Source organism: Centroberyx affinis, unplaced genomic scaffold (genome assembly GCF_046629955.1).
Source record: "Centroberyx affinis isolate AG114_WGS23_722 - 3 ecotype Tasmania unplaced genomic scaffold, CSIRO-AGI_Caff_v1 ptg001198l_1, whole genome shotgun sequence".
Lineage (NCBI taxonomy): Eukaryota > Metazoa > Chordata > Actinopteri > Beryciformes > Berycidae > Centroberyx > Centroberyx affinis.
The window spans coordinates 10,250-34,473 of NW_027279720.1; the positions used below are offsets into that span (position 1 = coordinate 10,250).

General features: G+C 42.2%; 1 protein-coding gene across 5 annotated transcripts in view; it reads left to right on the forward strand.

Moving 5' to 3' along the window:
- Positions 1-839: 839 nt before the first annotated feature.
- The window catches only part of stxbp5b (syntaxin binding protein 5b (tomosyn)), a 29,311-nt gene continuing 5,926 nt past the window's right edge, over positions 840-24,224 (forward strand). Inside the window, exons 1-24 of one of the 5 annotated variants that reach the window (XM_071524439.1) lie at positions 840-1,430; positions 2,535-2,632; positions 6,625-6,706; positions 7,103-7,203; positions 8,111-8,245; positions 10,513-10,576; positions 11,175-11,258; positions 12,074-12,197; positions 12,488-12,566; positions 13,073-13,227; positions 13,343-13,415; positions 13,912-14,059; positions 14,917-14,984; positions 15,113-15,153; positions 15,244-15,464; positions 16,186-16,370; positions 17,068-17,193; positions 18,355-18,506; positions 20,187-20,249; positions 20,349-20,408; positions 20,522-20,569; positions 21,889-21,939; positions 22,176-22,304; positions 23,237-23,476. In XM_071524439.1, coding sequence (XP_071380540.1) covers positions 1,290-1,430; positions 2,535-2,632; positions 6,625-6,706; positions 7,103-7,203; positions 8,111-8,245; positions 10,513-10,576; positions 11,175-11,258; positions 12,074-12,197; positions 12,488-12,566; positions 13,073-13,227; positions 13,343-13,415; positions 13,912-14,059; positions 14,917-14,984; positions 15,113-15,153; positions 15,244-15,464; positions 16,186-16,370; positions 17,068-17,193; positions 18,355-18,506; positions 20,187-20,249; positions 20,349-20,408; positions 20,522-20,569; positions 21,889-21,939; positions 22,176-22,304; positions 23,237-23,476 — 2,668 coding nt within the window. In that variant the 5' untranslated portion in view covers positions 840-1,289. The remainder of the gene's footprint in view (positions 1,431-2,534; positions 2,633-6,624; positions 6,707-7,102; positions 7,204-8,110; positions 8,246-10,512; positions 10,577-11,174; positions 11,259-12,073; positions 12,198-12,487; positions 12,567-13,072; positions 13,228-13,342; positions 13,416-13,911; positions 14,060-14,916; positions 14,985-15,112; positions 15,154-15,243; positions 15,465-16,185; positions 16,371-17,067; positions 17,194-18,354; positions 18,507-20,186; positions 20,250-20,348; positions 20,409-20,521; positions 20,570-21,888; positions 21,940-22,175; positions 22,305-23,236; positions 23,477-24,224) is intronic. The other 4 variants (XM_071524441.1, XM_071524440.1, XM_071524442.1 and 1 more) reach the window with 4 other exon arrangements.

The following is a 24,224-nucleotide window of genomic DNA, read 5'->3' on the forward strand; positions in this document are numbered from 1 at the left end:
ATAAAAAATGTGTGACATGTCTATGTATTTGATTATTGATAGCAAAAAATATCCTGTGCCGTCTAGGAGACACCGTCCATCCATGTGTCTCTGTCCATGGTGCTGGATTTTGGCTATAAGGAGAGACCTCCTCCTGATCAAGCCTTTCAACAGAAAATACCGCTGTTATATTACTGGATGGGAATGTTGGTAGATTGCGCCATCTAGTGTAGAAGGCCTGCATGTGCAAAGACAAAACCATTACTTGGTGTTTCAGAGGGGGATATTGAGGATATGCTGTGTTACTGGCTGCAGGAGCCAGTTTAGACAAGATCTGCTCCCCTGCACCCAAACTAGTTGGTGATCGATCACATGAACTTCAATATAAAATTAAAATCAGTGTTCCCCCTACCTTCAGCAATCAAATTTAACCTCTGACCAGGTGGCCATGTAAATGTCATTCTCAGTAAAACGGCATACCCAATAAAAACATACCCAGCTGAATAAAAAAATTAAAAAATGACATTTTTTTTTGCAGGATTTAAGTTCGTTTTCTAACCCTCGGGAGGACAAATAACCCAGTTCTTCCTCCTTGGGGAAAGAGTGGAAGGAGGAAATACGGCCCATTTTCCACGGACACACAAAAGAATGGCTCCTAGATCGGGTATACAAACACACCAGCTTTTTATATGGGAAAGAGGACAATTGTCTTTGCTTGTATCAGATTTCTGTGGTATAGATCTATTTGAAGGGACGACTATCCACGAGGAACATTAAATTGCAATTTTTTTTGGATTGCGCGAAACTACATCTGCAACGTTGCTAGATATCTTATTTCGTTGACCGCAAGTTTTTTTTTTTTTTTTTTATTCTCCAAGTTTTGACCAGGCTTTGACAGCAGCTGTCAGCAGAGCAGCTTCTCATCCGGGTGTCCGCAGAGCGCAGACTCAATCCCCGCTGCAGTTCACTGCGTTTCCGTAGCCAGTTTGCTACCAGCTGAGCCCTGGGAAACAGCTCGCGGAAACGATTGATCCCGATCGAATAACGCCAAAGCTGGCCACATAAATGGTGGATTAACGCGGATATCGGAAAAGACTCGCTAAATCAATGTATATGTGCGTAACTCGGGTGCTTTTGGAGAGTGCGTCGGCAACACCCTCCGTAACATGTGAGATTAACAGAGCAAGATATTAACTGTGCGTCTTTAGCTAAACTAGCTAGCAGCTACCCCCCCCCCCCCCTGTCCGATTTATGGTAGCTCGGTTGATCTTTTTTCCCGATTTCAACCGTCTCGTCTGTACCGGAGGAAAATGAAGAAGTTTAACATTAGGAAGGTGCTGGACGGCTTGACAGCGGCTTCCTCGTCCTCCTCCGCAGCGGCACCACCGGGCACCAGGGAAAACGATGTTATCCAGGAGACTCTTCAGTCGGAGCATTTTCAGCTTTGCAAGGTGGGCTTCCGTTAATAGCAGCTAACAGACTGTTTTTTTTTGCATATTGCTGGACGACCGACACAGTCAGATGACAGCGCGTGACCAAACACTAACGCTGTGTTATCTCTATCAGCACTGCTCATTAGGCTGTAAATGGCTTGACTGCATGTATACTGGGCTGAAAAATACACTGCAAATGTATTCGAGATTAAATAAAGCACAGGTTTATTACAGCTGTCCAGACCTCCGCAGGGACTGTGTCTCAATCAGCTGACTGGCTGCCTGTTTGCCTTGGTTGTAGCCAGGCTGTCATAGCACCATGGCTGTTTGCATTGCACTGAATTGTCGCCTCGAGTCAGTGACATAAGTTAGCTAGCTAACCTAATCAAGTCATTGCAGTTTAGCTAAACAGGGAAGCTCAGATCATCTTGAGTCACTTGGCCTCACCAGTCGCTTTTATTTGATCTGTAAAGCACACACATGATTGTCCAAACTGATTTTAGTCATGTACAGGAGCCAGCTAGAGCTTTGCCTGTAGCTTATTTGGGCTGCTGGCTGCATTTCGCCTGTGTGAATTGTATTGAACATCCCGGAGTGCCAGCCCACCAGCTCTGCCCCAGCTGGGATCAGAATAGGTCAGGTCCCCAGGTTACAGGGGCACGGCATTACCTATTACATCATTTTGTTTCGGGCTGTATTTGGATGAGTTCACGGATGGCTGGGCATGTTGGATGCCTGACGGTGGTAACATTTTGTTCATGCCCACTATAAGATACTGGCAATTAAATACATCCCAAGACTGTAAATCTAAATGTTTAGAAGGGTAAATTATTATTTTTTTTCTGACATTTTGGAGGCTTTACCCTACGAACATGACAGGTGGATGTCAGAGTGGATGACAGAGTTATTCCATTCTCCATTTGCTCTAATGTTTTTGCTTTATCAAATTTATTTTGATAATGAGACACATTTCCAAACTGATGGATTACACTGCTTATGATTATGATAATGCTCAATTCTTTTGTCCTCCAGTAATGCCAGCTTTTAGTCACCAAAACATTTTGACTGTGCTGATTGATTGGCTGACTCTAGGTCTAATATAAATTCTGCTCTTTCCTACAGACTGTGCGTCATGGCTTCCCGCATCAACCATCCTCAATGGCTTTTGACCCTGTGCAGAAAATCTTGGCCGTTGGGACCCAGAGTGGAGCTTTGAGGCTGTATCCTTTTTTTCATGGCATATGAAAATGAAGGGAGTCGCACAAGGAAAGCAAAGCTTGAATGATACCAATGTTCCCTCTACACCCCCCATACACACCTACATACAAACACACACTTCCTGATGTCCTTTCAGCAAATGTTACATGATCAAGCTGCCCCTCAACATTCCTCGTCATCTGGGAAATTAATACAGTAAGTGACCTTTTTTGGCTCCTGTCAGTCGGCACTACAGAAAGAAAATTGTGGTGGGCGCAGAGGTAGACTAGCTAGGATGTGTTTCTCTGCAGCCAACAGCCTCCTTCTCCAGGAGGACCCAGGCTCATTAGTGGTATCTCTGCAGTAGCATGAACAGCTCCTCCGCCATATGCCGAGGAGCCAACCTCATCAACTGTGCTGCCCAGTCTGTGCCAGGATGCCACTTCGTATGTGCTGTAAACATCACTGGACCTGCTGTGCACGGCTGTCAGACCGTGCACAACACACACACACACACAATCAAGCTGCTACCGTGCTGTAAGGCCCTCGGGCGGTTGGAAGACAGTTTTTGATTTGTGTTTATATTTGCGGTAAAAATCTGTTTTTAGAACTAACCGAGAAACTCATATGAGCCACAGTAACAAAAACACCTACTGGATTCCAGACCATTAACGATCATGTCGGATGGTTCGGTCGTACCCGGGCGATGTTGTTTACCTGATGTCTTCGGGGTTGGCCCGTTAGCGTATATGCTCAGGATTTTCTTTTGTGCTGATATCCTGCATGGGAGGTCCATCTGCTTTATTTAGATCATCATTAGAGGTGGCTCCATCCTCGTCTTTATCCACTCTCGAGATTAAGAGAGCGTTGTGTTTACAGGGAAACTCCCAAAGAACACACATTGCTTCCATGTTGTCCTAATGTGCACGGTGGAGCTGATGGGATTACTGTCATTCAGGCAATTGGTCCATTTATCAAAAGACAGGCTGTATCGATCCACCTCATTGCCCCTGGAGTTTGGAAATGCTGCCACAGCTCAGTAGACATAAGCTCAATGAGATGTCTACAAGCAATAAATGTCTACTTTTACAAGATCTGTCTCTACTACACTGTTTTAATCAGTGTGTTATCGTAGAAATTTCCCTGCTCTACTTAATATGTGTGTCCTTAGCTTTTGGCCATTACAGAACAAACTGTGTACCACACATATATATATATTTTTTTGTTGGAGCCAAAGCAACAGCAACGATTAAGAGTACTGAAGTACTGGTGATTGAAAGTACAATAGAAGCTCATTTATGACCCCCAGGGGAATGGTAGTCATTGGGGACAGTGAAATATGTGGAACTTATAAAACTGGGCCAAATGGGCATGCCCAAATCCCCTGCCTGTGTAATCTAATTTGAAAATGAAATGCTTTTAATTACATGTATCAAAAAAGGAAATTCCAAATTGCACAACATTGCTTTTTAGTTCATTATAGCCTTTCAGTAGACTGGTCATGTTGGAAGTCAGAGGTTTGGGTTGATGTGGTTGTAATACAGAACTACTACTGAAATTATAAACCAATATCACACGTTTGTTTTTGCCTGTAGTTTCCCCTTCCTTTTGCATTACTTCTGAACAACGCTCAACACTATTTCAGCAAAGTTACTAAGAAGATCGTTTTCTTGTTTTTCATCTCTGAGCTGGTATGATTAAGACAACTTCCTGCCCTGATGGTTATCAGTTGACTACACACAGAAACCTGCTGATGTTGAAATGCTGTGTGGTGAACCGCACTGGTTTACCAAATGGGGAAGTGTTCATGTTGAAGGGGGTGACATTTGAATGTGATAACTCATGTTCTCAGGGACAGTCTGGAAATTCTTCACCAGGTCAAGAGAGCGTGTTTGATACACAGTACAGGGTTTATGACACAATGTTAAGGTTCATGACTCAACATATTTAGTCTAGGTTACTTGTTTTCTTTCTAATATGAAGAATTAAATAGATGATAAGCACTTGAATGGTGATTTCATTTGAGAATTTGGCAAACCAGTTGAACCCAGTCACATTAGATGATGACTGGGACCATTTCATACATTATGCGGCGCCATGATGCTGATTGTGACCTTTTTTCCCCCTGCCATAGCAAGATATGTTGTTACATGCAAAGTCATAGGTAGGGTGTCTATGAATGACTTGGCTTCCTATGCCCATAAAATCCCAGAGGCTCGCAGAAGGTCTCAGTCTCAATTTACAAGCTACTGACTGTGGCTTTAGACTGAAGATTTGCTAATGGCAGAAAGCTCACATGATCACAGCATGGTTTTGATCATGATCACACAGTTCAGTGTAAAAGGATGAGGAAGTTCAGACAGAATATTCTACTTACTCACCACAATGATAGCATCTTGTTTTGATACTCATCTTCCTAATTTCCTGCTAGTCCAGAAAGCAGCTCGGCTGAGCAGCTCCATTAACCCACACTGAATCAGAATCAGTTCAGACCCAAGGCACAGTCCACATAGTAAAATAAACAATACCTTGTATCAATAAGAATAAGACTGTTGGAATGAACATTAATGAACATGAATAACCAAATGCACAACAGTGTTACATATTACAGCTTTTGCTCTTTAGATTAGCACTCTGTTCCTATTTATGCGAGACCAGCAGCTATGAAGTAGACTTAATGAATCCTGGCCCTGTTGTGGACCTATGGAGGCATGATACCCATTAATAATTCTGACAAATGTTGTGCAGAACTTGCGGAGCCAGGAGCTAAAGCTGGGTAGAAAGGTCATGGGTGAAAGCGAGTTCAGCTGCCAACGGCCTCTGACTGGCGCCGGCGTGCGTCTGAAAGTCTGTGTTTGCCTCCATCCTTCTGCAGAAGTGATGCCCACTGTTGAGCCGGTCCTGCAACGGTCTCTTGCAAACCCCACCTTAGTTTGTTTAAGGCACTGAGGGATTGTTTGGTCACAGCTTTGCTAATCCTGTTCAGACATATCTCATTACAGTCTGTCAGCTCAAAATGGACTCAAAACTATAGTGAACGGGACAGTCTGTCAGTTTTTATTTGGTATGATTGCATTAATGGTATGGGAAGCAGCGTACCTCATTATCTTTAAAGCCGGTTCATCTTTTTGCTGTTTTGTGCTTTTTCTGTGGTATATTGCCTCATTCAAATCAATATTATGAAAGTAACGATTCTGTGAATTTGTCACCGTCAGGATTAGTGATCCTTTGTTTAATGTGCATGACTTGCCGCACATATCTCGTTCATTTGAGTTTGATTGCAGGCTGCTTGAAGTAGCCTATCTTATCCTCGTTTTGTTCCGCATTTCTTCTCTACTTTGGTTGGTGTGTTTGGAGGTTTGTGGGATATATCACAGTCATGGTGCCTGCATGGCTGTGCTCTGCTGTAGCCACAGTCTCCCTTTTTTTTCCATACATGCAAGTCAGCGTAATTTTGGCTCCTCTGTTAGTTCACAAACAGTTTATAGTCAGGCTGGATCTACTGTTGGCTAAATGGGCGGCCTGGTTATTTTGTGTGGACAGATTTAGCAGGCGGGGATCCTCTGACCTGCACTTAAGATTCAAATAGAAAGAGGTGAGAGTTAAGCCAAGAGACAACTAATCATGCTGCTGCCATGCTGGCTGACACATGGAGATATGAATAAATAAGGCAGACAGGGCCCACTGATTTTATTTATAACTCACTAGTTTGATTTGTTTTATCTGTTTGCCAGTGCTTGTTTAGGAATGCTGACTGAAAACATATGCAGTATTGAAAAAGGAGAGCTGGAGAACCTTTGCTATGCTATTGACATGAAATAGGTCTTCATTATTATTAATTTGATGGAGTGATCCATCTGCAATTTATCCAGTTGCCTCCTTAATAAGCTATTATTCAAACAGACAATATTAAATAATATTATCAGGTTGTCTATGTTTGGCAGTGTTTGTCCACATTTCTGCCTTCGAATTTATTGCCAACTGTCCACTTTGCCTTGACTGAGCTGATTTGAAGCTTTGGCCGTGCGGGTGTGGAGTGCTACTGCCAGCATGAGAGCGGCGCTGCTGTCATCCAGCTCCAGTTCCTGATCAACGAGGTTTGTTGCTATTATCTGTTCCTAGTTTGGTTTTGTTCTCTCCTCTTCAGTCCCAGCTTATCCACTGTCTCATGCCTCCATCTATCTATCTATCCATCCATCCATCCATCCATGACCTGTCCTCTTGCTGCCAGGCATCTTAGACACGTTTACTGGTGCTTATTCAATGTTTATAGGCCATGAATCACCACTAGCTGTGTGAAATGTGCTTTTAGCCAACACATTGATTAAACAGTAATGTTAGTTTTGTGACCCATAGGCCTCTGTAATGGCCTCTTAGTTGTGTGCTCATGATGCTCTTGTATAAAACGGCCCCTGCCACGCCACAACATGTATCATCTCTGCAAGTATCCATCTATGGGATGTGTATGAAATCCCCCTGTTTGTGACCCACAGGGGGCGCTGGTGAGTGCCTTAGCTGATGACAGCATCCACCTGTGGAACCTGAGGCAAAAGCTTCCCGCTATCCTGCATTCTCTCAAGTTCAACAGGGAGAGGTAACATGTTCCTCTTGCTACTTCTCCCTCTGCAGTGACAGTGCATCCGTCACTGTTGCGAAATGTGAAAGAAAATTGGGGACAGTCATCACAGCTGGCCACATTCTTCTCTGTGTTTTATTACTGATTTGTAGCCATCACTTGCTGAAAAATCATCCATTTGTGTGGAACAGCAGAATTTATGTTTTTCTCTGTAACCAAATAAGAAATGCGATTAACGGTAGAACGCTAGTTTGTCTGTCATACTCATCTAATTAACCAACCATCATTTTGAGGCTCTTTTTTTTTCTAAAATCTAACAAGTACAGATGTCGGCCCTTGAGCCAATTAGTAACAAGATTCATCCTCCATCCAAGTTTTATCATAATTGGACTGGTGGTGTAGCAGCTATGGTCTTTCAAAGGTTTAAAATTTTACCTTTATTTATAGCGTCCCCATCAGGCCAATCATTGTAATTTTTTAAATGCCAGAACACAGTGTCAAAATGCCTCATCCCTCCACGTTTGGTCAAAATGGGACCAGTGGTGTCTGAGAAATCACCTGAGATATTGACAGAATGACAGACAGACAGACAGACACAGTAAAGTATTTAATGTGACTTGTGAATTTTGAGAGATACCAGCCCAAGCTATATGGCACTGTAAATGTGAAAAACTGTTTCTTGCATGATTCCTACCAGTTGTGAAAAGACTCCAGTATTTACTCGACTCTTCCAGTCTGTCGGTCTATATATAGTCGGGCTTCATTAGTGTGACACAGAGCAGGGCCTTTGTAATTAAACCTTAGTCACTCGCTGCTCCTTCCAGTTGGACCGGGATGATTAGGGACGAGGATGATTCTTTTGATGTGATTGAGTCATGAGATAATGAAAATACTAGTTGTGACGGACCTGGATCTCATCCTGCAGGATCACGTACTGCCACCTGCCCTTCCAGAGCAAATGGCTTTACATCGGCACGGAAAGAGGAAACATCCACATCGTCAACGTGGAGTCCTTCACTCTCTCAGGCTACGTCATCATGTGGAACAAAGCCATCGAACTGTGAGTCTGTATTTTCCAACCGTCGTTTTTTTTTTCTCTGTCGCATATCTTTGATCTTTGGTCTGCACTTGTGCGATTGAACAACCAGGAAGCTGTGAAATGGAAAGGAATGTGCATGCCTGTGTTGGCAGATACAGGTATTTTCTGTAAGCCTAAGTGTAGATGCAGTTGAATATAGGTGTGATCATTATTGAGGTTTGGCGTGGAGGAGGCGGTTCTGCCAGAAGTTTCCTTTGAGCCTTCTGGAGGCGTTTTGGACCTCATTCAACAAAACATCTGTGATAGGGAGTGCCCACTTTACAACCCCAGTGACATACCTGATGCCATCCAGTCCTGTCATTCCCTTTCACATTCAAGTCAGGTTTTATTCACTGCTACAATACACTCAGATCCTGTGTGTTGGTAAACGTTGTACGGTACTGGCTGCATGGTCCGACATCAACACCTGCCAAGTGCCAAATTCCAGTGAAATAAATCCATCCAATCCAAAGTTTTATTTAATCTTGTTGAACATTGAGCATCATCAAATGAAAAGAAGAATAACTAAAGAATAAGTAAACGAAGTCAATTAAATCAATAAATTAGATAGATTAAATGAAAAAAAAAGAAATACAAGAATAAGTAGAAATGTAAGTGAAAAGAAGATTACAATCACTAAAATCAATTAAAACAGTTACAAGGAGAAACAGGTAAATCAATAATGGTTACTGGCCACACTGGCTGGTAACCTTTGAATGCCTTGGTTATACTGAGTTCTGTTGCACTTCATGATGAATTACAAACTTGATCCATTGTAAAAGTGAGAGAGCAAGTTTTGAATGAAAACACAGCACCTGATTCTGTAGATAAAATAGCACTGAAAACAGGTAGAGTGACATGTTTCTTTGAAAAATATACAGTATATTATAATTATTCTTGGCAAGTAATTTTTTTTATTTTTTTTTAAGCTTACCAGCCCTTGTTAGGTGAGCCAAAAATTTAATTTCAGACACTGGTTGGCATCTAAAATTGGAAGTAGTATAATATGTGTTTAGGTGGTAGATTGCTGTCTTAGATGTGGGACTTGGAGGTGTCAGAGCACCAGAGTGTGCCATCAGCTCAGATTAACGTCTTAGAAAGAGACAGTGGGGATGAGAAATGCTTTTGGCCGTCGAATTGTGGGATGTAAATTGCATGATTATAGAAAAGAGCTGCTGGCCATTAGTCTGATATTTTAAGCATATTATTCAATTGTTTCCAACAGTTCACTATTCTCTGATACAACATATTGTTGATATTTCAATACATGTTTCTACATCATAGTTTGCGTGCAAAGAGCTGTAACTTGTGTCTGCAGACTAGTAGACTCACACTCTACTAGGTCACCTGCAATGGACATAGATATCATATTGTCTTAAAAATTATATTCAGGAATGTAGTGGAGGGTAAACCTACTTAAACTAAGCTTATCTGTCGTTTTATTTGTGAAATAAAGTTTAACAACTGTACCTTTTTGAAATCAATAAAAAACTTTATGATCTAAATTCACAGTATTCATTATAGCAAAGTATTAAACTGATGTAAGTTACATTAAAATGTAAATAAAAGATAAACTCTGAAACTACCACACTGAAAATATGAATACACGTAATAAACAGTTGTTTATATTGGGTTTTTTTTGCCTTGTGGTGACCAGAGTTCATATTCCAGTTCATCCCTCCCTTTTATTCACCGCTGCATCACCGATTATATCGACTCATCAACAGCAATGAGATCATTAGCTTTTGGAGCCAGACCACATTCGGCGGCGGCGACGCTTTCTTTAGACCAGACCTTCACTTCCGCCATGCCCCTTGCTCTGTTGCCACGGTGACGCTGTCTCCGCACGCTGCCTCACTGCAATCTCTCACAGACCCTCATGTGACCCTGCTCTCTCTCTCTCTCCCTCTCTCTCTCTGTTTGTCTCTCTGTCTCTCACGTCATGTCTCCTTCTGATGCTCATTTGCATCTTACAAACATGACCAATGATTCCTACTTTTATTCTTTTATTTATCTGTATTTCTTTAAAGACAGTATTCATGCCTCTCTATCTCCCTCTCTCTCTCTGAAAGCAGGACAGTATATTTCCATGTGTATCTACAAAAGGCAGATATACTTAAGCACACTCTCTCTCTTCTCTCTCTCTCTCTCTCTCTCTCTCTCTCTCTCTCTCTCTCTCTCTCTCTCTCTCTCTCTCTCTCTCTCTCTCTCTCTTTCTCTTTCTCTTTCTCTTTCTAAAACCTCCACAGATCCACCAAGACACACCCTGGGCCTGTCGTCCACATCAGTGATAACCCCATGGATGAAGGAAAGGTACTCAACAGTTGTCCGCTACATAAAGGAAAATTCCACCCTAAAACCTAAAAAAAAAATATATGTGCAATGTACCATTTCTAGGCCCATTTTGTCTGATCACAGAAAATCTTTCAACTAATTAAAACATCAGTGGTAAACGTCAGATTTTGGTGTCGGTCCCTCAGACTCAAAGAGATACCAATTGCTCCACTGACAGTAGCCTCAATAGACCAGAATGTAGCCACAAGTTCACGCCCCTTCTCTGGGGTTGGCTGAAAGTGATTCTGGGAAACTAAGGAAGTCACTAACGAACTTAGAAGTAGACGAGGCAGGTTGAGGGAAAGTGGGTAAACAAAAACAGTAAATTACAGCACATCACAAAATAACTCCTGCACTGAACATCATAAATTAATGATATCTAACAGTTGAAGAGTATCTGTTGTTGGAGTTGGAGCTCCTGAATTGTAAAATATTCTCCTATTTGAAGACATGAATGCTTTGAATAACATCAAAGGTAGTGGTGATGCAGTCAGGTTGACTCCAGGCTCAGTTATATGTGCAATATGTGGTTTCACAGCAATCAGTGGAGCTGTGCTTGCTTCTCTTGTTATTGCAGCTTCTGATTGGATTTGAGTGCGGGATAGTGGTGTTGTGGGATTTGAAGTGCAAAAAAGCTGACTACCGCTACAATTATGATGAGGTAAGACATTATTTCCATTCCACTCTGTCCATATGGGGATTGTAGTTCAGGGGTTTCTCATTGTTGTCTCAGCAACATGTGTGGTCTTGGCAGGTTTTGCATAATCTACAGTATCTTTTTCATGACATATGTTACAGAACAGTGGTTCTCAAATGTTTTCATGTCACGGATCCCCCAAATAGCTACACATTCGACCACAGACCCCCTTTTGATAAAAATTTAGTACCAGTGACCCCCATATTTTTGTTGCTATTGATTGAGTAATGAGATAACAGTGGTGAGAGTGAAACCTATGTTTAGATTAGTCATTCTTTTACTGTGCATTCCCTAATTGGGATATTTCTAGTCTAAAAATAAACTTTCTCATTTTGTTTGGGGATGCCCTGGAACTCCCCCAAGGACCCCTGAGGGTCCTTGGGCCCTACGTTGAGAACCACTTTACGACCTCGTAAAGGAATTCAGCACTTTTTGGCAGATAAGCTCTTTGATCTACTTATTGTTGTGCGCTGAGAAGATCAGAAGCATTTTCTTGTCTGTGTGTCCGGTATTTAAGCTCGCCGCTGTGAATGCTAATGCTTTAGCGCTCTGCATTTGTTTAATGGACTGTACCAGCTAGCTTAATGTAACATCATAGCAACATAGCACATGAAATACAGCACACGCAGAGGTGAAACTGCTGCCAATCTTCTCATTGCAGGACAATAAGTTGCAAAAAAAAGCGTATTATTTTGCCCGAAAACTCAGTGTATTTCTTAAACATTCTCATGCACTCTATGTATTGTTCCCATTGCGACGTGCTGCTGTGTGTTTTTCAGGCGATCCACTCAGTAGCGTGGCACCATGAGGGTAAACAGTTTGTTTGCAGCCACTCTGATGGCACTCTGACCACATGGAATGTACGAGCCCCAGCCAAGCCTGCACAGACCATCACACCACATGGTAGGAACTGTTGTGTACACACAGTTGTATTGTTTGTGTACACACACACACACACACACACACACACACACACACACATAGGGCACACTGAATGGAAAATGCCTATGTGTTGAAGAGCATATTTATGGGGCTATAAGTACCTCTGCTCCTGGAGTTGTTTGTACAAAAAACCCCCCCCAGATGGAATCACTATAGCCATGTCCATATGTGAAGCCTATGTATGCCATATGTACTGTATGTGCACAGTTGCCTATGAGTATGTGCATTTTTTGCCATTTGACCTCCACTAGGAAAGCAGCCCAAGGATGGAAAGAAGCCAGAACCATGCAAGCCTATCCTGAAAGTGGAGTACAAAACGACAAGGGCCGGGTAAGTGTGATGGTTGACTGCAGCGAGTCCCCACCCATCCTGTGTCTTACCGACTCGAGTTGGAATCCATATCCTGTGCTGAGTGTAGACCTTTCCTGTTGCTCTGTCAGAACGGCACATATCCAACAGGCAAGTTTTGTTGTACATGTCCGTTTTCTGGTGATAGCCTTCTACTGAATTGATATGGACATAAACGATTACTAATTCACTGGATCTGAACTAATTATCCCTTCTGCCATAATCTACTCGAGAAGCTGTTTGCTCAGATATTAGATGAGAGGGTTTAATATGGGTTTGTCATTAGAATTAAAACTTGGGCTCCTCCCATTGTAGATGTGGTTTTGAAATGGGGCCAAAGTATCTCGAGAGAAATCACAACAGTAAAATTCTGGTGTCCCTCTGTGCCCACTTAGCACCGATCAAACCTGCGGCAGCTTTTCACCATCACAACAAACAAATTTAATGAATAAACAATTAAAATGCGTGTGTGTGTTTCCTGTATTCAGGGACCCATTCATGGTCCTGTCTGGAGGTCTGTCTTACGATACAGTGGGGAGGAGAGCCTGCCTGACTGTGATGCACGGCAAGAGCACCGCCGTCCTGGAGATGGACTATCCCATCGTAGATTTCCTCACGCTGTGTGAAACTCCGTATCCAAATGGTGCGTTGCAACACTCTGCTCTGGGCAGGTTTCATTTATTTGTTTCAGGATCTGTATTAGGGCCATGATATAACATCATTAATCCCTGTTTGTTTTGTGTTCTTTTGTTTTCCAGACTTCCAGGAGCCTTATGCTGTGGTGGTCCTGCTCGAGAAGGATTTAGTTGTTATTGACCTCGGACAGATTGGGTGAATATTTGGCCTTACGATTATAATGTAGTTTTAATATTTTGTGTATTTTTGTGCATCTTGGAATTTGGGTGTTGTAGACTGAATACAATATACTGCTATACAGCACAAAACAATGAGAGAAATGCTAGTTTTAACCTAATATACAGAGTTGCCAGAGCAAAATATAACACTTTTATGGGTCGTCTGTCTAAGTAGAAATGGGCAATTCACATAGTTCGTATTTAGTAAACTTACAGGGAAAAAATGATATTAAGTCATCCATCACTTGGTTTGTTCTGGTGCATGTTTTAGCATACACAAAAGAGCTGTCAATTATGTCTGTTTTTAGCCTGCTCTTATTGTTTAAATTGTTGGTTCATCAGTCAGAATAGTTAAGATTGATCAGCAGTGAAGTTTGTTGACAAGTTGACAGACAGTAGGAACATTGAGAGCACACACAGTATGTTAATGCAGTCTTCTTTCAAATCTGACGTATTGCTCATCGTCTTGACAGGTATCCGATATTTGAGAATCCATATCCTCTCACCATCCATGAGTCACCAGTCACCTGCTGTGAATACTTTGCCGACTGCCCCGCCGAACTGATTCCTGCACTTTACTCTGTCGGCAGCCGGCAGAAGAGACAAGGTTACAGCAAGAAAGTAGGTCGCTCTTCTGGGTAATAGATGATAAATGCTTTGGACACTTCACTGCTCTACACTGACATTTGTTTCCAAGAGAGTAAGTGCTTCTGTATTGGAAAATATAGGAGCGAACAGAAGAAATTCACAGTGTGCGGTGTTTGTTTGTGTTTGTTTTTCAAATCTGATCTTTAAGGCAGGCTGTTTGTAATTTACAAGTGACCAGATCAGATTTGTGTGTTCAGAGAGTATAATCATTTGCTGCCATTACGACATTGGTTGTCATAGTAACGACACAGGTGTGCTCATGCTGACATTTCTTTTCTGTCCAACAACTCTTGTCCTGGCACCGCTACTCTCTTGCTGGCTCTCCTCCATGCCTGTTGTTCTCTGCTCTACTTGTTTCAATGTGTGACATGATACGTGTTGCATGGAGAGTGACCGACAAAAACCCCAAATAAACACTTCCAAATCCGATCCGAGTGGCCAGACTAAATTGCATTTTCAGAGATGAGATTTGAATCATATTTCACACCACCTGCTAATGTGGTTGAAAAGATCAGTTTCCATGTGGTTTTGTGGTAGTCGGGCTGTTCAGAAAAACTCGTATTGGATATCTGAAAAAAACGTATTTGAGCTAAATGTCTGAATATACCTTTAGGTCTGAGAGAGGAAATGCAATTACCCATCCCTACTATGAATCAAAAGTTGTACATGTACTCCTTTTTCAATTTCCAAGGTAGCATGAGTTTATTTTTAGAAACATACTGTGTGCTACTAAGCTGGAAGCACTGCAGCAGCCTGCCTTGTAGCATAAAACTAATTTCATATTGATTGAATACATTCATTAATTTAACTTGTTTATCTAATTTTCATAGGAATGGCCCATTAGTGGGGGAAACTGGGGCCAAGGCACACAGAGCTACCCAGAGATCATAATCACTGGGTGAGTATAAATCTAAAGCCTGGGAGAAATCAAATGCACAACTCTGATACACATGGAAATGTTGAATCCTCAAAGTGAACAGGGCGGCTTATATTCTGTTTTCTCTGCTTTCTTCCCCCAATAAACAGACATGCTGATGGGTCAATCAAATTTTGGGATGCTTCTGCATGTGAGTATTTTGCCGTTTGTTACCATGGGTACATTAACTGACAGTAGATCATAATACCTTTCTAACCTCTTTCTCCACTCTTTCTCAAAGTAATGCTTCAAGTATTGTACAAGCTGAAGACTGCCAAGGTGTTTGAGAGGGCCCGCGGTAAGGAGGAGAAGCCAAGTACGGACATCGTAGAGGAGGACCCGTTCGCCATCCAGACTTTGTCCTGGTGCCCGGAGAGCAGGATGCTCTGCGTGGCCGGAGTCTCCGCCCACGTCATCATCTATAGGTTCAGCAAGCAGGAAGTCACCACTGAGGTTGTGCAGGTAAAAGTTGCATCAGAAACCTGCAGAACTTTAGTTAAATCAACATCTTGGAACAATCTCACCTCTTACCACCGATCATTATTTGAATCTGATTCTTGAAGGTTTTTTGTCTGAGAGTGGGCAATCCATTCTGCTTAGTATTTTTTTCTTTATTGGGACAGTAGGACAGTTGAGAGGGAGACAGAGTAAGGGAAACCTAGGAGAGAAGGTTCTGGTGTGACTCCAGAGATGCATATACTTCCAGACGCGGAGGTCTTAACCACTACAGCCCCACTGGGAAACTAAATTTGACTTGACTCAAACATATCACTGAGCCTTTACTGCCTTCTTAAAGCCTTTGTTTATTATAGCTTCTTTCCTTTGGATATACAGCATCTCAAAGGGGTTTTGTGTTTTTCTTAGATCAGTTATTTTTATCATGTGATAAAGTGTGGAATCCATGTCTTGACAATGAAATGTCAACGTTTTGAGAGTATTGAGCTTCTGAGGGAGCAAAATCCCCCTGATGTATTATCCTGCTCACATTGTGCATAAAGATATAATATTTTACACTCTATTTTGATGCTCAGTGGTAGTATAAGTATGGTTTTATGCTGCTTTAGTGCCATAGAGACTTAAAAGGCTGCCATTAGCCTACTACCGTTCTTTTTGTAGTTCCCACTCTGTTGCTGTGAACAAGTGTCTTTTTGTGAAGTATTCATATATTTTGCTGTGTTCTCAGCTGTTGGAGGTGCGTATGCAGTGTGAGCTGAGCGACGTGGAGTCCCCTGACCCAGGAGGGGAGCAGACCCCCACCCTGCCCACCCCCGGAGCTTCCTCCAGCCCCCAGGAGAGCGAGCCTCCCAGCCAGCCCTCCACAGGCAGCAACTCCTCCGATGGGCCCCGGGACAACATACCATGCCTGCAGTATGAACCCTTACTTTGTCTACATACCTGCCTTGTATTTTTTTTTTTGCTAGATGTAATATTTTTTGAATGTGACTAACTTCTAACTGTATAAATGTGAGGCAGGGTGTTGCTGAAAAAGAGCACCTGAGTAAATAAGGGTTAACTCAGAGACTCAGAGTAGTGGTACATGTCTATTAAAGGTTGGAATTCACACTTAAAGAGTCCAACAATAACTGACACACTTATAAAAAAGGAAAAAATCCAAAAGAGGTCAACTGATGCCAAAAAGGACTGACATTCATTTACATAAGGTGAAAAAAGTGCACAACAGAAAACATCATAGACCATCAATTCTGGATAAGCCACACCTGATTTTATATATATGGTTGTCATTAATTATTCAAACAAGCCGTAGGCAAGCAGAACAAAGATCCAATCATCCAGTCACAAGAGAGTAGGTCAGAAAAATGCCTAGTATTGGAGAAATCCTACTTGGAGTTCACACCTCAGTATACCTGGGAAAACGTTCTCCTAATAAAGAAAATGCTGAGAAAGATGAAGATGTTCTGACAGTATCTTGAAAAAGGGGGAATAACAATAATTATCATAATAGGGAATGATTCTCAGCATAGCTTGCCCCGAGAAGCTGTTAATTTATTCCAGGAAACCCAGTGAAGTTCAGCCTGCTGTCTCATGCTGTGTGTGTTTGATGCAGGGTGCGCAGCTCCCCGCTGAAGCAGTCTCCGGGCTACCAGGTGGAGCTGGTGGTCCAACTGGTGTGGGTGAGCGGGGAGCCACCTCAGCAGATCACCAGCCTGGCTGTCAACTCCTCCTACGGCCTGTAAGACCAACACCACACGCAGAAATGTTTCATATGTTGTGCATTCCCACTTTCGAAGGCTACGGTTACACTTGTCATTTCGACGTGATATTTTGAGATCAGATTCGAAGTTATTATTAGATGGCATCACTCTCTGTCCACACTTCTCCTGAGAAATGGCTGTTAGGCGTCTCCTGTGGCTGCATTGATCTAAATCTGTGTCCGCATTACCATCTCTTTACGTTGCTTGTATAATATGTGCATTGTGTCTGGATTACGTCCAAATTTCACAGATTTCCAACTATATTTTTCAGCCAGGCCGCTTCCGTATCTGGTTTTGAAGATCCAGTAGTGATGTCAGCAAAATCTGATTCTTGCACATCCAAACCTGACACTTAATGCATCCTGGTGTGATTGGACGATAAAAATCGCATTGAATTGACAAGTGTAACCGTTGCCATAGTGTCCATGCACATAGACACATGCACGCACACACACACACACACACACACACACACACACACACACACACACACACACACACACACACACACACACACACATCAGTCATATCATTGCCATATCTAAGGGAGAAATGCTGAATGTGTTTGATTTGATTATATCGGTACATCAGTATACTTACATAATCATCATACATATAACAATACATATTCACCGGTGGACAAAACTCATTTGAGAGTCACGCACCTGAAATTTTAAACAACCTGAATGACGTCACAGTTATGTAGTCAGGCCTCGTTCAAGGATTGTCTGAATGAAGAGCAACCAGAACCACTGGCTGATTCCAGTGGGGTTTGTTTTTTTTCCTTGTTAGGGGGGATTTGGGCTGGTGAATTTTCGAACAGCGTCACCAAAGTGTGTCATTGGGGTTTTCAGGCTCGTGGTCGCCAATGAACGAGTGAAAAGCCTGATTGCCAAGGTCCACGGTCTGCACGCTTGCATTCATAAGGAGCTTAACGCGTGTCAAGAAATTTTAATTGCTTCCTGTCACACAGAAAGCATAAACCAGCCATTATTGTAGAGCAACTATAGATAAAGCCAGCATCCCGTGCAAGCAGCATAGTAGGGATTAAAGGACAACAATGCAAAGCTTCAATGCATAAAAATGGCGTCTGGTTCTTCATTCCTGGGATGTCACCTCTCCTCCACCTTGTGTTACAGTGTGGTGTTTGGAAACAGTAATGGTCTGGCTGTGGTGGACTACCTCCAGAACACTCTGCTGCTGAACATGGGCACGACGGAGCTGTACAGCCCATCCGACCCCTACCAGAGGCAGCCGCGCTCGCCCCGCAAAACACGACAGCCCTCCGGAGGTGAGCCGCTCTCTGACAATAAAATCTGTTTTCTGTTGGTCTCTCCCTACGATTTTGTAAAGAAACCCCACCTGTGACGTGTCTCTGCTTGCACTGGCTTGGCTTGGCTTGGCTTGACGTTAATCCCTCTTGAAGTTAATGCTCTATTGATTTCTTACTAATTTCATATTCCTTTTTGTGTTGCAAAAGCAATTGAAACGGTGAGCTGAATGGCTTTGGGTGTTAAAGGTAAAGCTAGAGAGGCGGGGCTGACACTTGGCAACCGGCTTGGCTTCGCAGCATGAGCTCCGCCCCCTGCAGTAGCTCCTCTCCCTCAACAGGGGGCATCACTGACAGATTCTCCATCTGTTCAGTTGGACAGGGAAAAGACAGTGGAGCATGCTTGTTAGTAGTAGGATGAGTTAGCCGTTGCTGCTCTGCTGCCGACCGCAATACCTTTTTAAGTGGATCCCGTTTTAATGTCAAAACGATGTATAAGCGTTGTTGACTTGCTTTGTTTGAGCTTTGTTGTTTCTGTCATGTCTTTAATGTGTTTTTCTCTCTATTCCTTATCATGCTACCATTCACTTTTTGTATTCATTCATTTCTGTCTCAGTGGCCTGGTGCTAGATTCAAGACTGAAAAAACCATTTTGAGTTAATACAAACTATGAGAATAGCATTGAGAAATATCTGCTATGTAATTTGAATTTGTGTGTGAGTCCAGCACCTGGCCTCTTGAGTTCCACAGCTGTCTTCTCTTCTGTGCTTATGATTTCCAGTCATTTTTTTCTGTCTCACTGTTTTTACTGTTGGTCTCTCTCTGTGATTTCGTAAAGACATTCCAACTGTGACGTCTTGCATGTCCAGCCTTTCTAACTTGTATACTGAGTCTGTGAAAAAACTGCGCTCCTCTCACTTCAGTAAGTCACGCTGTGTCAGACTCTTTCTTTTCCTTCTTATGTCTCTCAGTGTCATATTTCTTCTCTAAGTCTTACCTTTTTGTCCAATGTCTGTCAGACCAATATCTATAGCACTAGACCACATATTACTACAAATAATACATAAAAGCACAAGGCCCATGACAATACCATCTAACAATGACTGGTAATGACTGAAGCTTTTTAACAGTGGCCTGTATCTCACAGTACATCAGCCAGTATCAAAGGCCGAGTTAGTAATTGTAGTAATTGTAGCCTCCTGTTTAAATACTTTCTCCCCACTGCTGGCTGTGTTTACCTAGTGATTTAGTGAATTATTGTCATTAAAGCTCTTGATTCAGGGACTGGCAGTATATTTGGCAGCTGAAAAGGTTTTAGATTTGTAGTGTTTGCAAGCGCTAGAATAAATCAGACATGTATTTTTAGTTGTGATGGGTTGAGAAAGTTCCAAAACTCTTTATTTCCATATGTGAACTTGCCCAAGATTTAGACGGTCAGATGAAGTCTGTAGCTCTGCCAGCTGCCTGACTAGACAAACAGCCTTGACTCCTTGGGTCAACAGATCCGTACCTGTGAAGTGAGTTTTATTTACTGTACTATATGATTGACTACCCTCGCCTTGGCTTATAGAGGTGACGCTAATTACTCTCACCACACGTACTGCAGGAATTGGCATAGCTTTAGTAGGAGTTGGTAAGAGTAGCCCAAGAGCAGGATAAACTGCAAGACATGTTTGATTAAAAGCTCTGTGCCTCCCACAGCGCTCTGCGACTCCAACGACGGATCCAACGCCTCAGAGGATCGATGCAAATCGCCAACTTCAGGTAAACCTCTCTCAAGTCTTTTAAGTGCTTCTTACAAAAGAGTATTCATCCTTTGATCCTTTGATATACATTTTTCAAACGCTGTTACTTGTCATATAGGATCTACCTCACCCTGCAATTCTGATGATGAACGAAAACAACAAAAGTTCATAGAGAAGGGTACTGTATGGCCTTGGAAAACCAAAGAATATCCATGACAGCATGTCCCCATGAAATCAAGCATTTAAAACTGCTGATGTCATCTGCTTTGTCTTTTTGAACCATATTTACAGTGAAGTCCAAAAGCAGACGCTTTTCCAAGACGGTTGCCAATGACTTTGGTACTGTATGATCCAGATGTATTCCTCTTTATTTCTCTCTTTCTCTCTAAATGACAGCGTTAGGCTCATCTAACCACACTGTGCCTTAATCCAGCATCAATCTGTGCATCTTGTGCCAATAAAAGGAAGAAGTGCATTTAAGAAGTGTATTTTTACTAATCATAAAGGTGTTGGGTTCTTGTATTTGATTATTTTCAATTGATCAGGATTAGTTATCAATGATGCATGATAGAAGGACATCTTTTGTATGTCTGGTCTCAGATTTTCTATGCAGTTTCTACCAAAAGTACCGCAGTTGTACATCTTCTATGGATTGAGAATCATTTTAAAAAAATTTTTTACTCATAGCATAGAAAATCTGCTTCGTTTATCTCTTCACAATACTAATGTCTAACCAAGTCTCTGTTTAAGTGAATTATCTCTCTTTGATTGTAGATACAGTACTCGGCGCCTTGTTTTTGATTGCAGGGCTTCACTTCTATTTAAGCTACTTGACTATTCACTGGTTTATTTTCCTCCTTCTCCCTTTGCATAACTATGTTCACTGAATTCTAATTACCTTATTTCCTGACTGCTTCCTGCTTTGTTTGACATTACAGGCCCTGTGGCTGTCTGTGATGCTTCTCAGCTCAGTGTCATTCGTTATTCTCAGGATTTCTCTAAGGGTGGTGATAGACCGAACCAGGCAACTTTTGGGGTGACGTAGATGGGCAAGGCTCCCGGTGGGAAACGGCGTCAAAAAGCTACAACAAAATGTTCCTCTGATGAAAGCAAAAATGCAGAGTCTTGTTGGGCACTATTGCCCATAAGAGTTGTCCCATGTATGTCTTATATATTGTCGCTGTCAGGTGAAGACCTCATAGCTCCAAAATGTAATGGAACTTAGAAATGTTTTTCTTAGTTCCACTACATTATTAGTTACCTTTAGCTTGAACATGATGTTTTGAAAGGGTTTCATAAGCCCAAGGGTGGTAGAAATCTCTCAACCCATAGAAACTATTATAATCCCTCAAATGAAGTTAAAACATGAACATCACCCAAACTGGAGTTGAGAGGTTTTCACGTGATATCAGCGATACACATGTCCTCAACAGTTGTCCTGTGTGTCACCACCCTAAAGCATGGTTCAGTTTCTCAGTGATTTGCCTGCTAATTGTATTAATTCCTTTAAATTTGCACAGTAGTGAAAGATGTTACAAATTGCTGAACATGATTAATAGTTTTATTTAAACAAGACTGTGATTGTTCAAAATATATTCCTACCATTTTTAGCCATCATTTTTATTTTCGTAAAGTAGGGGTATTTGTCTCTTTTACAGCCAGGATGTCACGGAAAATTAGCTCGCCTACTGAGCAAAAGCCAGACCTGGGTAAGCCGTAACTCTGTATTGACTTTCAGTGTCCAAGCACCATTATGTTTCCTTGCAGGTGTGGCTTCACTGCTTTGTTATTTGAACCGTCCTCTCAGTTCTGAAGTCACCGTCTTAAAATGTCTGCGTGAGAGCGTTGCTTATTGTCTAATAGCATGTCGGCCTGAATGTGAGACTGCTGTTGTCTTGTGACGATGTGAGTTGAGACACTCTATCTCTGTTTGCACTGTGAGCAGAGGAGAGGGTGCGACGACGGCGCTCTCTCCACTGCACGAAGCGCTTTTGTTGTATGAAGGAGGGCAAGGAGACAGCCAGGATGTCCCTGAGGGGGGACTTCCATAGATCTATCTCAGCCCAGGACTCCAGTGAGTGGACCTGCCATGGTCTGACTTGGGCTGAAGTGGGATAACTGGTACTAACCCCCACCACTGCTGGGGATCTTTTTCTGAGTTGGTTTTAGACTTTTGACACTAACACTCTCACGATGACTTGTTTCCTTCTTTCTTTTTTTTTGAGGAAGTTTCGCTGTGCTGACTGCACTCAGAGTTGAAAATCTTGCTTTTCTTGTTTACAGTTTTTCCTCTGAAAAACGCACAGAGGCGGTGTGTCCACCCATCCCCTTTGTGTCACAGCTGTTCTTTGAATCCTTTTCTTTTTTAATCTTTTGTGTTTCTGTTGGGAGCCCTCATTAGCCTTGTTGAAGAGGGTAAAAGCTTGTGTTTCAGCTGCTGTCAGCACAGTAACGAGCATGAATAATTCTTGGTCCTTAATTATGAGTCCTTTCTTGGGAGGCACTGTAGTACTACATGCATATCTTACAAGTTTTTTTTTTCACATTGAGAATGTTGCTGATGTCAAATGAATTAGCAGAAAAGTGAATTGGAAACTATACAAAGCAAATGGTATCCTTGGAAGTGAATAAGTGCAAGAGCATCTCAATGTCAAAAAGCCTGTTGGGTGACACTAGATGAAGGATTTTGTCATTTTTTCCTTATTGGGTGATTTCCAAAAAAGTCATCAATATGACTGAGGTTGTGTGCCATTCTAACCATGCAACAAATTTACACTAGACATCATGATACAGCATCAAGACTGGCATGTGTTACAGAATAAACATACAAAGCTCTAACATCTCACTGGGTTTTGCCAGTTCACTGGCGGTTTTATGTGCGATTAACAGCTCTTATTCTCTCGTCTGCATGAAGAAGTTCTCTATATGCCTCTTTCATTTCACATTTATCATTTCCCTCATTCTGTCTTTTTTGTCCTGCGTTTCCCTCCCACTACTGTTGTCCAGATGCCAAGGATAACTCATTCAGCCGCTCGCGTAGCTCCAGTGTGACTAGCATAGACAGAGAGTCTCGAGAGGCCATCTCCGCCTTCCACTTCTGCGAGAGTTTCCCCAGGAAGACGGACGGCCTGGTCAGCCCCAGTCTGCTGGTGGGGACCACGCAGGGCTCGGTGCTGCTGGTGGCCCTCAGCCTGCCGCCCGGCGGGGACCAGAGGCTGCAGCAGCCGGTTGGCATCTCCTCCTGTGGTAAGCAGCTTAATACACCTGGATGTCATTCACCCGCTCTCTGTGTGCAGTCTGCATGTAATTGGAGGAAGTTTAAAGGTGCAAGTCATCTATGACATTTATGGAGCTTCATTGGTAACCAGTAGTACACAAGTCTCTGGCACAGCCCCCTTACTTATTGCACATTAAATCAGAATTAAAGTTAAAGCTGCAGTAGGTAACTTTTATAGATAAGCATTTATTTAGAAGTAATAAAAATACATTTCTGTGTTTGATGGCCAAAGACGAGCAGGATCATAATGTCAGAATCTCAGAAACAGCGGTAGTCCTGTTCCTCTGCTAGTGAAATGGAAAGTGAAATGTGTGGAAACCCATCCAACCAATGAGGAGAAGTCTGAGGCAGAAGGCGTGACTCCATCCTGTCAGTCACTCCTCCTGTCACTCACTAGAGAAGTGGGAAGCGTGTCCTTCTTTGTGTTGGTTTGAATTTCCAGAGATGAACTTCATGAACTTGCCTACAGCAGCTTTAATATTGATAATAAGCCTTGTTTGTATAACACTTTTCAAATAGAGTTGCAGGGTGTTTTATAGATAGTAAAACATAAATAAGTCTATGATAAACAATTAAATGTCAGACATGAATTAAATATTGGGCTAAAAAGGAAATGAAACAGGCAAAAACAACAACAATGAAATAAGTAAAGTGTCTACAGTATGTTTGTATTAGCAAGAATGAAAAGATGGCAATTTTAGTTTTAGCATCACTTTA